We start from the raw sequence: 15948 nt of genomic DNA on the forward strand, positions 1-15948 counted from the left end.
GCAGTTATCAGCTTTAAACCAAAGTTTGACTAAATGCCCTGTTCGAACTCTGCTTGTATCCCTCTTGATTCATCAGTATCAGTTGAATATTTGCTTAAGCCCGGAGACAAAGCTCGAGAGCTCACGCCGTCTTTTCTCATTCCCCCTTAACTACATCTACTAAATCACCCTGTCTCCGTCCTCATCTGTACGGCTCCTCCTTCCTCCTCCTCTCCGTAATTCAATAGGAAATAGTAAAGAAAGATCATATTGAAGGTATTCAAGTGAACCACCAGGGTCATCTTCAATTTCTCATAATCTTGGCCATGAAGACCAATGGGGAGACGGAGCATAGCACTTGAATATTTCGAATACTCTAGTAAAGTGCTCCATTCAAATGTTCCCGAGGAGCGGGGTCACCATTGAACTCACTCGTTTTCATGGTCAAACAACTCGAAAACTCTCATTGTACAGAAATAAACAGCAGCACTCTATCTTATGATAATATGTCTGTCTGGCTGTGGAACGCACATCACAAAAACCCCTCATCTTTGTGCGTTTTGGACATGCAATATGTTCAACCTTAAAAAGAAAATTCAAAGAATTGAGACTCAATATACGTTAATCCAGAGGCTCAATCACTGGAGGTCATTTGTTCAGTTTCAGAAAGAAAAATGCAAGCAGCATCACCACAGGTCAAACAAACAGCCGCTTCCAGACAGGCATGTTTACAACGGGCGCTGCAATGTATCATAATGGCAGTTCCTTATGTTGTGATGTGGGTTCAATGTTTCCGCTGTGTTGTCCAACAAAAATTGTATTCATGTGTAAATATAACATTTAGTATGCTGCAAGGATTGCCTTCATTATGAGCAACCACATTAATTTGAATCAATGTAACTGTATTAAATTGATCCTATTAATTCGGTATCATCGTTATTTGAAAGCCAGTACAAAAACTTAACAAATATGATCCAAATAAGTAATCTTTCAACCGTCTGAAACGGAACTGGAACAGAAGTCATTTCTCTCATTGGCATTCAGCAGGCGTTTTTTAGTCTGACACCAACACAGGGGGATACTGGAATACAAAATGGCTGAGTTGCCTGGCTGTGTGACTGGTTTTTGTGATAGATTCAAGTCCAGAGAAAGACGATGAACATTTGAACAGTCGAGGAACAGAGAGAATCTGGCTGTAAATCCCAGTTTTGAAGAAGGCAATTACTGCCGTTTCACAATGGTGAAAAGGCAGAGGAGAAAAAAAAGAAAAGACGACAGATAAAAAGAGAGCAGGAGGGAGATGAGAGTGAAACGGAGAAGGCCGCGCGGGTTCAGCCTGAACGTCTCGGTCTTTTGTGCGTGCACAGGACAGTCCTGCAAACGCCTCCGCACTGAGAAAACTCTCTCTCACATCTCTTAAGATACCGTACAAATGATCTGACTGACTACTGTGACATTATACTGTGTCCTTATCCTTCACGGTTCAACACTAATGACCCTGCCGCTGCACTCAAGACGAAATGGTGATAAGTGGAAATACAGCACATGTAATGGTAACATAGCACATGTCAAGGAAGAAGATAAGCATCTGAATTCGAATTTATTCATTAAAGGAAGTAGAAAATATAAATTGCAAATAGAGAACTGAATATTAAATAATGCGAGGGCTTCATATTTCATAATACCTTCATGCAGAGCAGAAAAAACTGTCGCTGTATTGACTCGGCCGGAAAAATACACATATCTTACATTTGATTAGAGTAAGGGAAAAGTTGTTTCGTACAACTATTTTTCTATCTACTGAATGATGATATATTCGTAAAGGGGCTGTTAACATTCATTTATCAATAAAACAGTGTAACATATAACTTGAGTTGAAAAACTTAATTTTAATCAAGGCGCAAACACTATACTTTGCATAAATGTTTTTATTTGAGTGTAACTGTGGGGTTAAAATCTGAAATGTCTGAGTCAAATATAAGACAATGATAAAGATTGGGGTCTCTTAGAGACAAACTGAGACCAGGAGTATTTTGGTTTGAGCCCAGTGAATGCGAGCAACCAGTCGACAATGACCTCTAGAGTAACTTTTAAACCACACCCTGTATTTTAAGGCTTATATATGGGGAGATTTCCTAACACAAAATACCTTGACGGAGTCCATGCGCGGGCGCGGAGTGTACGCCAGGGGAGGAATGTTGAAGGAGTGGGGCACCAGGTACTCGTCAGCGTCCATCAGGTCCTCCAGCTCCTCCTCGTCCAGGAGGCTCTGGAAGAACTTGCTGTCGTTGGGGCTGGGCAGCTTCATGCGGTCGTCGCCCTGGGAAAAAAGTAGTGTGTTGAAAATCTTTGGAAAGCAACATCAAATCTATGTGGGACAAAGGATAGAAAATTATACGAATTTCATGCAACAGTCGCTGTACAAATTTCACTGGGGTGATTTATAATTAAATCACCCCATGCTAAATTGACAACAGCATATTGAACAACAGCAACGGGTTCTGTCAGTTGTCCGAACTCTTTAAGACATTTAATTCAGATCTTGTTGGGACGTCATGAAGATTTACCAACCTGGATGACAAGGTATCTCTGGGGATCACGCGCCATTCGAGTGAACTCTGCCGCCAGCTCCTTGAACTTGGGTCGACTGTCTGCATCAATCATCCAGCCTGGAAAAATGTGTGTGTGAATGTCAGTGTTTTGATCAATACGAGGCTCCGGGAAGATAGATAATGAAATTTAAACCCTTTAGCCAGTAGACCTTGACTTTTAGTTTGACCATTTTAATTAGTTAAATATCAATTCATGTGGTAAAGCTGTTTTCCATCCTCAGTTTGTAATTCTCAGCAGTAAACAAAAGCCTCATCAACTCCCATCAAGATGGATTTCTTGACACATAGTAGATAAAGATGGCTGCCGCATCTCCATTTCCTTCCGCGATACAGAAATTAGGCTGGTCCTGCCGATACGTGTGCTCAGCCAATCATTAGTCAGTCTCAGCTGTAAACCTGACTTTACAAATAACTAATTAAAACCAAACTAGAGTGTGAACTACAAAATGACCGAATTTTAGATTTTCAAATCTACGTTGACTTTTTAATTTGGTCCCATCCAACAACATGGAGGAGGAGGGATTTATAACCTATTAATACTGCTTTGTCTTTTGCAGCACTTGAAGATGGGTGGCAAGGAGCAGGATCTGTGTTTCTTGATTGTTATTCCTCACACGTCAGGCTTTGCACATCGTGTCACATATGTGTGCCCTGCTAATTTTTTTTTGTTGCTATTTGCATAAAAAAACCATTCATTGTAATTTTATCTTTTACATAAATCATTTAAGCCCGAAGTAACGTACATCTGTCATTTTATGCACGTGCACATGTGTGAATAATCACCCACAATGTCAGTCATAAGAAAGATCCTGAATGAGAAGCATGTGACAACTGTGCAGGAGGCGACTTCCACAGCACGTCAACTTTGAATGTGGCAGGCATGTGAATGCAAAATGAAGGTGCAACCCAAATGTATAAATCCCTATAGCTAAGATTGCATCAATAAACAATGAGTATGTTTTTGTTCAAACAAATTCCAATTCTGACAGATGCTAATAAGCTTCCCACCTCTTAAGGTCTCTGAAGATCCTCCATTTAAACCATTTTCCATCACATAAAACATCCCCATTTGTTCCATAATGAACAATTACAGATTTTTTTAATGACATTCTCTTTATTGTAATCACTTTTTCCAGTCTAAAGATAAACACTGTTTCATCACTGGGAAGGCCATATGGAGTAATGAGCTCCTCTGCCAATTTCTCTGTGAACACATCCTCTGCGGCGCCAAAGCAATCATGTGATCTGGCCCCCGAGCAGAGCCCGACGAGGTATCCGGGGAAATAAGACACAGAGATCCAAAGAGAGAGACGTGGCTCTACACAGGAGTACGAACATACACGTCCACGCGGGGGGGGGGGGGGGGGGGGGATTTCATATGTAAAAATGAGCTTTTATCTTGTTGCTTCGCTTCTTGCCAATACATAAATAAATAAAGTATGAAGAAGTCCTTTTTCACACCATGTTCAGGCTGTTGATTTGGATGGGTGAGCCTCGTACCATATGTTTAGCTGCAAAAAGAATGGCAGGTAACAATGACCTCACGCGTCTGTGTGTGGGGGGGGGGGGGGGGGGGGGGGGGGGGGCTGTGCGTGTGTGCATGTTTGCCAGGTTGGCGCAAGTTCAGGGTGCCGGTAAGGGGCCAAGGTGACAGTGAGGGCCAGAGGCTGGAGCTCAGAGAGTAGAGGACAAGGTCCGGGCCGTGTTGGCACCAAAAGTCTTTGTCCTGGCAGCAGCGGCCAGAGGTTACAACAGCACCTGTGACCCCGGTGCCAGACAGCACGACACCAGGGACGGACCCATAAGGCCGTCATGTTGGTGGTGGGTGTCACAGTCAGCCAGAAAAATTTGCTTCTCCTTATCTTCTAACATACGTCCTCGTAAACCTCCTTGAAAGATTTCTCTGTCTCCTTAAAATTCTGCTTTACAATATTCATCTTTTACTCCACCTTTATGAAACAGCGTTGGCATTTTGAAAATCTCAATGAAAGCGTAGTTGTTGTTTTCTGCTTTGACTGAAAAAAAAAAATTGCCTTTTCCTCACCGCCAAAATCCACTGGCTTTTCTACTGTCGACACAAAAACTGGAAATCATGCCCAGCACTGTAGAAACTACACTCATTTTTCTATCACTTATATGTTGAGTTGCACAGAAACTGACTTTTTGTGCTACTGTTGTTATTAGCTGTGTTACATTTTAAGTATCCCTGTGACTTTTGCCCACTCAGATGCTCTATACCTACATTTGACCATGACCATGTAGACGTCGATGGTGCAGATGGGCGGCTGTGGAAGACGTTCTCCTTTCTCCAGCAGGTCTGGAATGTCTCGGGGGGAAATCCCATCATACGGCTTTCCTCCAAAGGTCATCAGCTCCCACATGGTTACCCCTAAGAAGAAAGAAAAAAGGACATGGGGAGAGATACAAATTAAAAACAGAGGATATGACAACAAAATAAGGTTGGAATGTTTGCATGTTCCCTCTGGGTCTGATTGGGCTTTTTCCCCCCAGTCCCAAAACATGAAGATTGGTGAATAGGTTGATTGATTGGATTGATTGATGGTTGGAGACTATATGACCGTAAGTATGAATGTGACTGTGAATGGTTGTTTAGCTCTGTATATGTTGACCCTGTCTTTGAGTGGCGACCTGTCCAGGGTGTACCCTGCCTCTCGCCTAATGCCAGTAGGGATGGGCTGCAGGATAAGCGGTGATGGATGAACAGTAGGAAAAAGATGGATCAGTTAACTAGAGTGCAGGGAAAGGATGAAGTAGATAAGATAAGGGCAATCGAGCTGAGATAAATTAGTGTTAAGAGAGTACAGACAGTTGGAGTTAGAGAGATAGAAAAAGAAAGATGAAGAATGGTAGTATTTGACAGGGGAAACTGGAGATAAGGCAGAAAGAAAAAAATTTAGGAGAATAAAAAGACGAAACGCAAATAATGTGAGACCAGAGGAGAGGTCAGATGGGGGGGGGGGGGGGGGGGATGCAGAGACAGAACTGAAGTGGAAGAGGAAGCGATGAGACAAAGCGTAAAGAAACGAGACGACTCGGAAGAGGACAGGAGACGAGTGGAGGAGGGAGAGAGGAACTAATCACAGTGTTGAAAGTCATCAGCCAGTCTGAACTTTCCTCAGCCCTAATCGTGTTAGTGTTAATGAGCTAATGAGCGGCGAGCAGAGTAAATGCACACAATAAGATGGAAGTATAATAGCCCGCGGTCATGGAGGACCACTGCGGACACGCACACGCACTAAACCAAACTGATACTTTTAATCAAACACGCGTGATTCTCTTTGATACGACCCCATCTCTTTTTTCTTCTTTAAGAGACATTGGGAGACTTAAACAGGAAACTGTTCCTTGAAATATGGCGATGAGAATTACACAAGACGGAGGGATAATGGAGAAGAGTCCTCAGATTTAAATCTTGCTGACACACCGATGGCTGCACAGACTCATTCGTACATTACGGGAGTTAAAGGAGTAAATCACCCGGTTTGCATTTTCCAGTGATTGTTATTGCAACATGTTCAAGCAGTTGAGGAAGTAAGGGAATCATCACTCCACTCTCATTGGGCAAAATCGGACATAAAGTCAAGGAGTAAATCTCCCAGTTTGCATTTGTTTGTACTGCTGCAGTTTGAACCAGCTCTGATGTTTCCTCAAGAAAACCATCTAGTTTTAGCCCTAACCCTGGGTGGTAAAGGTCATTCTAGTGACAATGTTCAAATCAAACATAACCCAACCAGTGCAAATTACTGAACCAGTGATGAATTATTTATTCTCATTAAGCAGAACATGTTGACCATTCAACTTTCCACAATTCTTTCTAAATGAACTTTGCTCGATGAAGGTCTGAGGACTGAAACGTTGATACAGCCATGGACGGTGTATTGGATTCATTTTTTATTTCTCCCGACCACTTAGGATCTAATTCAGTTTCTCTTCAGTTGTTGGGGTGTTTGATGGGAACCTGAGGTTTCTCACATAGGTTTCTGCTATATGGATATAATGTGATGTCCTTTTAAATGTAAAAATCACTCAAAGAATATTTCCTGGCTCTTATCTGAAACCATCATGGTCCTAATGGATGTGTCCACTTCACTCGAGTTCACACAAGGAAGTTTGAAAGCTCACCGTAACTCCAGACGTCACTCTGATGAGTAAACTTCCTGTAATGGATACACTCCAAGGCCATCCACTTGATGGGCATCTAGCAGAGAGAATCACACAAAGCATTACTAAATATAATACACAGGCTACATTCAAGACAATAGTCTCTCTTATATGTTTGTACCTAAAAACAAATCAGGACACCTGAGAGTTACATTGGATCATTTTGTAGACATCCCGTGAACTGTTTTGGCAAGTTGTATAAATCCTGTATAAATCATGTTAAGCAGCAGAAATGAAACAGGGTGTGTGTATTTGAATAAGTCAAACGGCAGGGTGGTCTGGGATGCGGCTTAACACTGTGATTAGATTTGAACGCCTGCTCTATTGATTACAGTGATGGAGGTGAAGGGAGGCGGATGTCGGAGGTTAGCGTGTGTCCGTCTTTCAATCAACTTTAATTGTTTTCCTCAGAGAGGGAGGCTTTAAAACAACAAACAGCAGAAGAAGAGGATGAGGGATAAATTAAAAGAGACTTTACGTCGGTGTAAGGAGAACCTCAAGGAAGCATTTGTTTACAAGGTTTACAAGGTTTGGAGATCTGGTCCAATAGAGCAGAGGGGTTTCTTACTCACTCCGCTAAAACTGCAATTTGTGCAGCGTTAAGTTCCTCTCTCAGGACATAAAACCCGAATCAATGCTAAAGTCTATTGTTTGTTACTGGGGAATTGTTTACAACATGTCAATGGTGTGGCGTGAAACAGTTATTCAGTAATATTGACCCACCCGGGTCACAAACTCTTTGAGGTTCTTCCCTCAGGCAGGAGGCTACATTGCATATTGCAGTCTGACACTGTTCACTGTTTTGCATTTTTTGCATTTCACTTTTTACTTCACTTTTTATATCTTTTATCTTTTATATATTTCTATTTAGATATGTTTATGTCTAAATAAATGTTACTTTGTATAAATATTAGAAAAAGTGAGTAAATAAGAAGTAAATAGTGAGTAAATATATATTGTTTCTTTTTATTGCTTTTCTTATGTGTGTTGTATTTATGGTGTTTTTATGTTTCTATGTTCACTGTATGCAACAATAACCAGAGCAAATTCCTTGTAGGTGTAAATCTACTTGGCAATAAATACTTTCTTATTCTGATTCTGATTCTGATTCTGATCACAGCGAGCAGCCAAACACCAAAAAACATAAACAGCAGATAACAAGGTCACTAGCTGCAGCTTCAAATGAGCGTCCAGGAAAATACCAGAGGAACTGCCACTCTGCAAACATTACAATGGCCTCTAGCTACACTAATATCTAATATTAATTTCTAAAACTAAAACATTTCCCAATAGTACTTTTGAATGTCTGATTCCACGAAGGAATCTTAGTGTCAAGTCAGACCACAAAGAATGTCGATTTGAAAATACACTCGTAATATGAATCATTATTCAAATTCATTATATCACAAGAAGGCTAGATGTTGTTCTTGTGGGGAATAACAGAAGATCATTGAGTGGTTGCTTGTGTTAAAATGAGATATGTGGAGCATTTTGTTAAGATATACTTTAGTTTACAAAAGAACGATCTTTCGGTTCATCAGAAGCACATTATCACACGTATCAGGACTGTGAAAAGATTTCCTCAGTTTATTCTGAAGGATCTACAGAGACGAGTGGTCGACTGTGAGGACACAGTGGGTTAGAGCCGCGTGATGTTCAAAGACACTTCGCAGTTTCTGTGGAAACAATGAGATGGTTCAAGATTCTGGATCCAGGAGGAGAGGACCTCTGGTGACCATGGTTTCTCTTTGCTTCTTACTTCCAAAACATTTTCTTCCCTTTTTCTCAAAATGTCAGGACTTTTTTCTCAATCACGACTCTATTCATATAATCTGATTCTTTTCTTATTAAATTGCCACCTCTGGTCATAATAATTGGACTTTTTTTCTCATTAAATTAAAACTTTATTCTTGTATTTTTATGACCTTCTCAATTATACATATATTAAATTTCATTTTTCAATATGGACCTAATACTTAACAGAAAAACAGAAGTCAAAGAGTCCAGACAAGAAATGTTAAAAGCTTCTTATGACTTTACAGATATAAGGGTTGCATAGAAAACCATGAACTTTAACCTAATTTAATCAATGCATTAATGAAAATACTAAACTTTCTCACTCAAAACAGCGACACTTATTCAATGATATAATTGCGTCACTATTAAACGAGGCTCAAAAAACCTTAGATGTACATATGCATGTTGTTTGTTGTTATTTGTGTTATTCGTGTGTAAATGACAGTGTAAATAACTTGGTTACCTTTCCTCCATCAGCGTTGTATTCCTTCTCATTAACATCCAGCAGCCGAGTAAGGCCGAAGTCCGTGATCTTGATGTGGTTGGGAGATTTGACCAGGACATTGCGGGCTGCGAGATCCCTGTGGACCAGCCGACGCTCCTCCAGATACATCATCCCCTGCAACACACACACACACACACACACACACACAGTCATTTTCTATTCATTTTATATACAATACATACATCTGCAGGCCTGAGCGAGCAGCAGTGTGCAGCAACCCGCCCTGCTCCACACACATGCAAGTCTGACTCCTGTTCAACATCGCCATCTGTCTTCATCATCATCATCATCACCATCATCACTATGATCACCACCACCTCCAAGACCCCATTAGAATTTTTTATAATTACTCGTGTCATCATCATTACCACCAGCACATTGTTATTTTCATGGTTATAATTCCCATCAATCAACAAGTAGACTGTGGAAAAAGCCCTCGTTATTGCTAAATGCTTGGTGATGCAGTAACAGCTGCATCAACCCAGAGGCAGGTTTTCAATTAAAAACAGGACTCGCAGAAGAGCGGCGTGTTGGAGGAACACATTTCATACAATACATTTACTGAACAATCAAGAAGCCTCTTTCTCCCTGTCCCTGCTTTAATCAATGATGATGATCTGCCTCGGAAAGAAAAAATAAGGGAAAAGACATTTCTCTGTAACATCAGCATCACATTCACGATCAATCCACAATATTCATTTCCGGGGAAGGTTCGCAATGGTTTCCCCCTCAAAGCCGAAAAAACCGACAGAGGTGAAAACATAACCTCCTCGGTGGAGGTAGTAATGCATCTGAGGATGTCGGCAAGTGGGAGGTGAGATCTGAAAAATAACTTCAATACAATCTTGGCAGTTGAGTTTTGGATTAGTTGGAGGCAGGGGTATGACTCCTTTTTTACTGAAAATAAATGAAAAGTGTCCCTTTTTAAACCATTTTTTTTCAATATTCAAATATATCAACCCCTCTCACTCATAAACACAGACCCTTGCTTATATACTTTTACATATACAACTAATAAAGTGGTGTCAGAGATTGCTTCACCAAAGGGTATTGACAATAACAATCTCTGTATGGTTGCATGTATTTGTAAAATATTTTCATTTTTGCATCTTGTGCTACACGCCAAGACTTGACCACCGTGCATCACTGCAGGAGTGGACCTGCGGAGAAAGACAGAGGAGGTGGGGAACAAATGTAATTGGGCCAAAAATATCAGAAAGCACTTTGTATGAAGTGTCAAGAGGACAGGGAAAAAAACGAGGCCTTGTTTGAAACCATAACAAATTGGATTTAGCTGGGATCGGCCGCTGTGAAAAGAGAGGGGAGAGCAGAGGAGGAGTGTGTGTGTGTGTGGGGGGGGGGGGGGTTCGTGGGGTTGAGTGGCGACATTCTAAGAGGTGAGATTACTTTGGTAAAACTATAATCACTCCGTCTCATTTGACTCCCTACCCCGGAGTGAACATGTGGTTCCAGCACACACCTGCACATTAACACACAAACTCACAAGTAGATATGACTGCATGTGTATGTTTGTGGGTTTGTGTGTGTGTGTGTGTACATGTGATGGGCAATTGGAAAAAGGGGGCTAACAGCAGAACCAAGAAAAGATTATCCACCTCAAGCTGGTAGGGAATTTTCAACAAGAAAAAAGAAAAGAAAGTGATTGTCCAAACCCTGAGCAAATATCTTCCTCCTCCATTCCCAAATGAATCCATATAGTTTAGTAAAACAAAGGCTTTATTGTCAATAACGGCCCTGGAGGGAATGAGGTGAGGAGGTGGTCAGGATGTTTTGGTTTTACACCCACCTAGAACAGCCCTCCCTAAGTCTGCTGCCATAGTGGCACTATTTGTTGATGGGTGGTATCAAGGGGTGGGGCAAGGCAAGCTTTATGGTCGTTCAGGGTTGGAGGACGTGTTGGGACTGGACTGAGCTGCATCATAGTCGGAGATCCAGCCTGCAGACACGACTGATGAGTTACGACCTGATAATCAAACTAGGTTGCCGTCTCATTCCACTTCATTATCCAGTGTGACTCACTGGAAGGATGGATGGACGAAGATCGTGTTACCAAACGCCACCGGCTCCTAACAAAGAGGTGCTGTCGGAGACGTGCTGAGGGGAGATGATTTACCGACAGCAGGTTCCATCAGTTCCTCGAAGACGTTGATACACTGGGAGACGAGCGGCAATGAAAGAGCTTCCCTTCAGACAAAGACTTTCTGTGCTTCTTTGTTTTCGTTTAGTTTTTCTGCATGTGTTTATTAGATTGACACTGACTAAACCGCTGTATATACAACAATGATGTTGGGGGAATCCTCTCAGAGGGAAGCAGGGCCCGACCCAAAGCTCTGAACCAAATGTGTCATCTGTGATTGATGGGATCAAGAAACCCGGTGAAGTGCACAGCAGGCAAAGTGTTCAAGTAGCCAGTAATTGACAGTTCACTCAACTGTTGCTCATGTTTGCTTGAATTTAGTTTTTTATCTGGACCAACAGTCACTCAGCCGCTGACCATTGTAAAATGGCACTTGCTGGTATTCATGAACTCATGTGACAATGCAAAATATACAGCACTTTCCATGTCAGTGACACAAACGCTGACCATTGTGTTAACAAAATAAAAGTACGTCCGACCATCCGTTATCTATACAGCTTTTCCTTTGAGGGCCGGGGGATACAACCTGGGCAGTCTCATATTAACAGGTACAGAGAATTTAGATTCTCCAATTAGTCAAACCCCCAATGTAAATATCTATATCGATTCAAAAGTAGTGGCACAGGAAACTGGACAAAATGTGGTCAGGCCATCGGTGAAATAAACATGAGGATGAAAGAAACAAACAAAAGTAAACAGAAATAAACAAGATCTGAACCGTATCATCATGGATGCCACCCAATAGCTCAGAGCAGCATGTCCCTGGTCGACTCCTGACTGAACATTTACTGCATCCTACTCCCCCCTCCTCCCGCACCCTGTTTCCTGTCCTGTTTCTCGTTAACGCCAAATACAAAACCTGTCTCCCCTTAATTCATCACCAGCCCTGACCTGAGAACGCAGCCGACTGTAACTCCTGGAACACAGAGTCACTTTGGATCTGTGAACAGATGGTAACTGCAGAATCTTACGAATCACTTTGGATTACATCAGCAACAAGTGTGAGCCGACTGAACAAGAGCTCATTACACAGAACAGCATAACCTCGGACCAGTCATCACGCCAGGATAAAGACAGTGGCAGTGTGGCCTATGAGTTGAATTAATAGTGGGTAACTGAACCATGATGCTCAGTGTGTCACTTGATGTTCAAAGTCAGGGGGAGAGAATACATGGTAATCAGAGACAAAGAGGATCCCGAGCAGCATTGAAACACATCCAGTGATCAGGGATGATTTTCAGTCTTCTCTTCAGTTTTGTTTTTGCTGTCTGAAGTCGATTGCATAGCTCAGAGACCTACACACAGAGGGAGGACTTGAAAAGGATAAAATGTTGTGATATGAGGTATCCCATGCTGGCCACCGCCTGCGGCTCTCAAATCCTCGAGTCCACTCGTGTGTGTGAGTGTGTGTCGTGCTTTACACTGCCAGCTTTTTGACAGATTCTTATTTGTACATAAATCGCGGCCGGTAATCTCCTCAATTTTAGAGACAATTAAGCAGTGGAGGGAGAACGGAGGGCTTGGCAACACATGAGTTTTAATTTGCCAGCACAATGACAGTGAGTGGGGGAGGTGATGGAAGTGTGCAGTGTGGGAAGTGGCTGCAGACGTGCATTAGGAACAATCTATTGATTCTTTTTTATTTTGCGGCCATTTGCTGACCTCCCACGTGGACACGAAGAGAACGACTCAACGCCATGAGGACCATAACCGTGTCTGATCTGGATCGGGTGGGCGGAGAGACGCCGGCTGTAGAAGCTGCATCTCAGGCGAGTCTACCACCAGAGAAAACCCACAGGCTTCAGTCTGACTCGGATCTGATCGCACCTCCAGTTGAGAGCTGCTTTTCAATCAGTGGGGATCAGGCCTGTGCTCTAAACCCTGCACATGAAGCTTCTACATGGAAAATGTAAGCCAGCGAGGAAGGAAAGCTTCAATGTTATAGGAGCAGAAAAACCAAGGCTTCGATTCCCATCATTTCAGGAAAATACAATTGGAACTAGCCCTACTAGTTAACTCAGTATTGTGCCAGCCCTACATTGTACTGAACTGCATGAACTGAATGTGACTTTCCACTAGTGCTAATGCTGTTTATAGGTTTGGTGTCTAACAACCTCTTCCTTCTTTAACGTCCACTCTGATCAGACACTGCAGAAGTTGCTGTATCCTGCTTGAAGACAAACTGCATGTTTGTCAAAAGTCAATACAATACAGGTAATAGGGTTATGCTGTTCACTGCCCTCTCAACCGTCAAGGGAATAACTGCTCCCCCAGAAAAATATTCTGACCTCACGTCTCTCAGTTATTTACGCTCATTTCACGGAGTCGTGCGAACAAAACCTGAGTGGACGGGATTGTCCCTCAGATTTGTTTTGTGAAGACGGATCTGGCGGCGAATGGCAAAGGGCTGGAGATTAAATCAATAGGGGGAGAGTGAGGAGAGGTGGTGCCCATTTTTCACCGACTGGCACTTCCCACTGTTGTTTATCGCGGCGAAGATAGAACACACACAGGCATGAAGAGGGAGCTGTCAACACACGCACACACACGCACACACGCACACACACAGATAAATCTATAATCAAGTGATTCATCCTGATGCAATGTTATTCATGAGGAAACACTTCTAATGAGATTGAACATCCTACAGAGGCTCAATAAATCTCTCGTGTGAACGCTTTCTGTAGTGAGAGAGAGAGAGAGAGAGAGAGAGAGAGAGAGAGAGAGAGAGAGAGAAACAAACTGTTGGTCTGTGTACTGTATTACTCATGTTGTGGGGACCTGAATCGGTTTATACACTTACATTATGGTGAACTGTTTCTTATCGGGACAGAAGGCAAGTCCCCGAAACATAAATCACAGCACGGTTTGAGGTTATGATCACGTTGGGCAAGCAGCAGTTATGGCTAAGGTTAGAGTACGTCTCCAGGAAATGGGTGTAAATCTATGTAATGTCACGGAGACAGACTGAGACTCAGACTGTGGGTTTGTGAAGGTAGTATTCTGAAGTGAAGGGGAATTCACGACTTTGGCATTATTAAAATCATTTTTATTACACTCTATTATCTAACCTCTCTTACTCCTACTACTACTTATTAGTATTATTTGCAATGACCCTATTAGGAGGTTTATTATGTATCTTTTTGGTTGAGGTGTAGAGTGAGATGACAGAGGGTGGGGCTCACTCCCTTTTTTTAGACACATCTGATGTCTGCAAACTAAGAGACCAAGGAGCACAACCGATGACAGGTGGTGACCCGACACACAGAGTCTATAATCTATAACCTCTCTAGCCAGATAGTCTGCCTGCACGTAAGTAAGTGAATCATACAATTACCAATGAGAATGGACCTAGCTTTTGAAATGTTGGAAATGATTTGCCCATCGACAACACACAAAGACAAAGATTAATGGAATTATGAGATTTATTTGATCGGTATAGCTGTGTGGGAGAATGGGGCTCTCCATAAAGGTATAACCAGTCCATCTGCCCCCTACTTCCAGTCTTCAGTGGTTTCAATCTTGATTGTTTCCATTCCCACAGATAAGCTTCCTGTAGTGTGTGTTTTTCAAGTGGGTGCACATAAGACCAAAGCCAAAGTTGATCTCTCCAGCACATGGAAGTCAGCAGGTAATATGAACACTGGGTTATTACTTTGCATTGATAAATAAAACTATACATCTCCTTCAGTGTAGAATACTAGGCCCTGCAAAAAAATGGAAAAATGTAATTCATAAAATGCCTCTCATTCCCGTGAATTAGAGCCATTTAATTCTGAGCACTGAGCACTTAGCAGCAGGAAAACATGACTCGTCTCTGCTGTTTTCTCTTTTATTACGCAGCCTCTCTGGCTCATTTTAACTGGGATGCCAGTGCTGCTGGAGGGCACAGGATGTTTTCTGTGACTTGTCTCTTTTGTGATTTCCCATAGCGAGTAATCACGCATCTTTTTATTGGCGGTTCGCGACAACATTGCTGCATCTGCTTGACGTTAGCGCATGTTTATGTATGGCGGGGATATAAAAAGATTCCCGGTGGGCATTGGTAGAGAAGAAGGTGAATCACTGTTTAAGGAATGAGGTGAAACAAATCAACGTGGAGGAGAAACGGAGGGGGGGGGGGGGGGGGGGGTAGGAGACGAGGTGGAGGAGGCGATAACACAATAATGATGAAAGCGGTGGGCTTTCATTTCATTTTGAGCTCCCGTGTCATAATGAATTTAGAAAATGACATTAGGGAGCAGTTTGAAAATGAACAATTTGTCTGCACTCAGACTGGGTTAGCTCGGTGTGAGGGGAAACCTTGTCCGTATACATTTATTCTCTCTGATGAACGCTCGGTGCAGGTTCCTCCAGCGTACCTGCAGCGCAGAGGAGGGTTTGTGAGCACAGCAGCCGTCTCCTGAGTGTAACTCTGCTGTTACAATATGCAATCATCACTTTTAATTAATAATCCGATGGCAAACAGACCTGTACTGGTTACAGAAAGAAGATAGGTGAAGATGGTTCCCATATTAAACAGCCTGTGCAACCTTGGATATGGTTATGCGCCGCTCTCAAAAAATGCAGGGCTTCTTTCTGAATTGCATAGTGTGTTGGGATGAATGCATAATGCCAGACTATTGTGCCTTTGTCTTTACTCGAGTCTCTGCTAAAATGATTTGCGACCTTTGGGAGAATATTAGAATAATGTGAGAAATGCAATATTTGCTATA

At 42.3% G+C, this 15948-nt stretch overlaps 1 protein-coding gene across 3 annotated transcripts in view; it reads right to left on the reverse strand.

The window, feature by feature from the left end:
* Positions 1-15948, reverse strand: part of LOC128456092 (receptor tyrosine-protein kinase erbB-4) — a 301537-nt gene that overhangs the window by 9189 nt on the left and 276400 nt on the right. For all 3 annotated transcript variants that reach the window (XM_053440141.1, XM_053440140.1, XM_053440142.1), the window contains exons 21-25: positions 9034-9189; positions 6735-6810; positions 4834-4980; positions 2551-2648; positions 2129-2299 (exon numbers count right to left, since the gene is read on the reverse strand). In XM_053440141.1, coding sequence (XP_053296116.1) covers positions 2129-2299; positions 2551-2648; positions 4834-4980; positions 6735-6810; positions 9034-9189 — 648 coding nt within the window. The remainder of the gene's footprint in view (positions 1-2128; positions 2300-2550; positions 2649-4833; positions 4981-6734; positions 6811-9033; positions 9190-15948) is intronic.

This window comes from Pleuronectes platessa, chromosome 14 (genome assembly GCF_947347685.1).
Source record: "Pleuronectes platessa chromosome 14, fPlePla1.1, whole genome shotgun sequence".
Classification (NCBI taxonomy): domain Eukaryota; kingdom Metazoa; phylum Chordata; class Actinopteri; order Pleuronectiformes; family Pleuronectidae; genus Pleuronectes; species Pleuronectes platessa.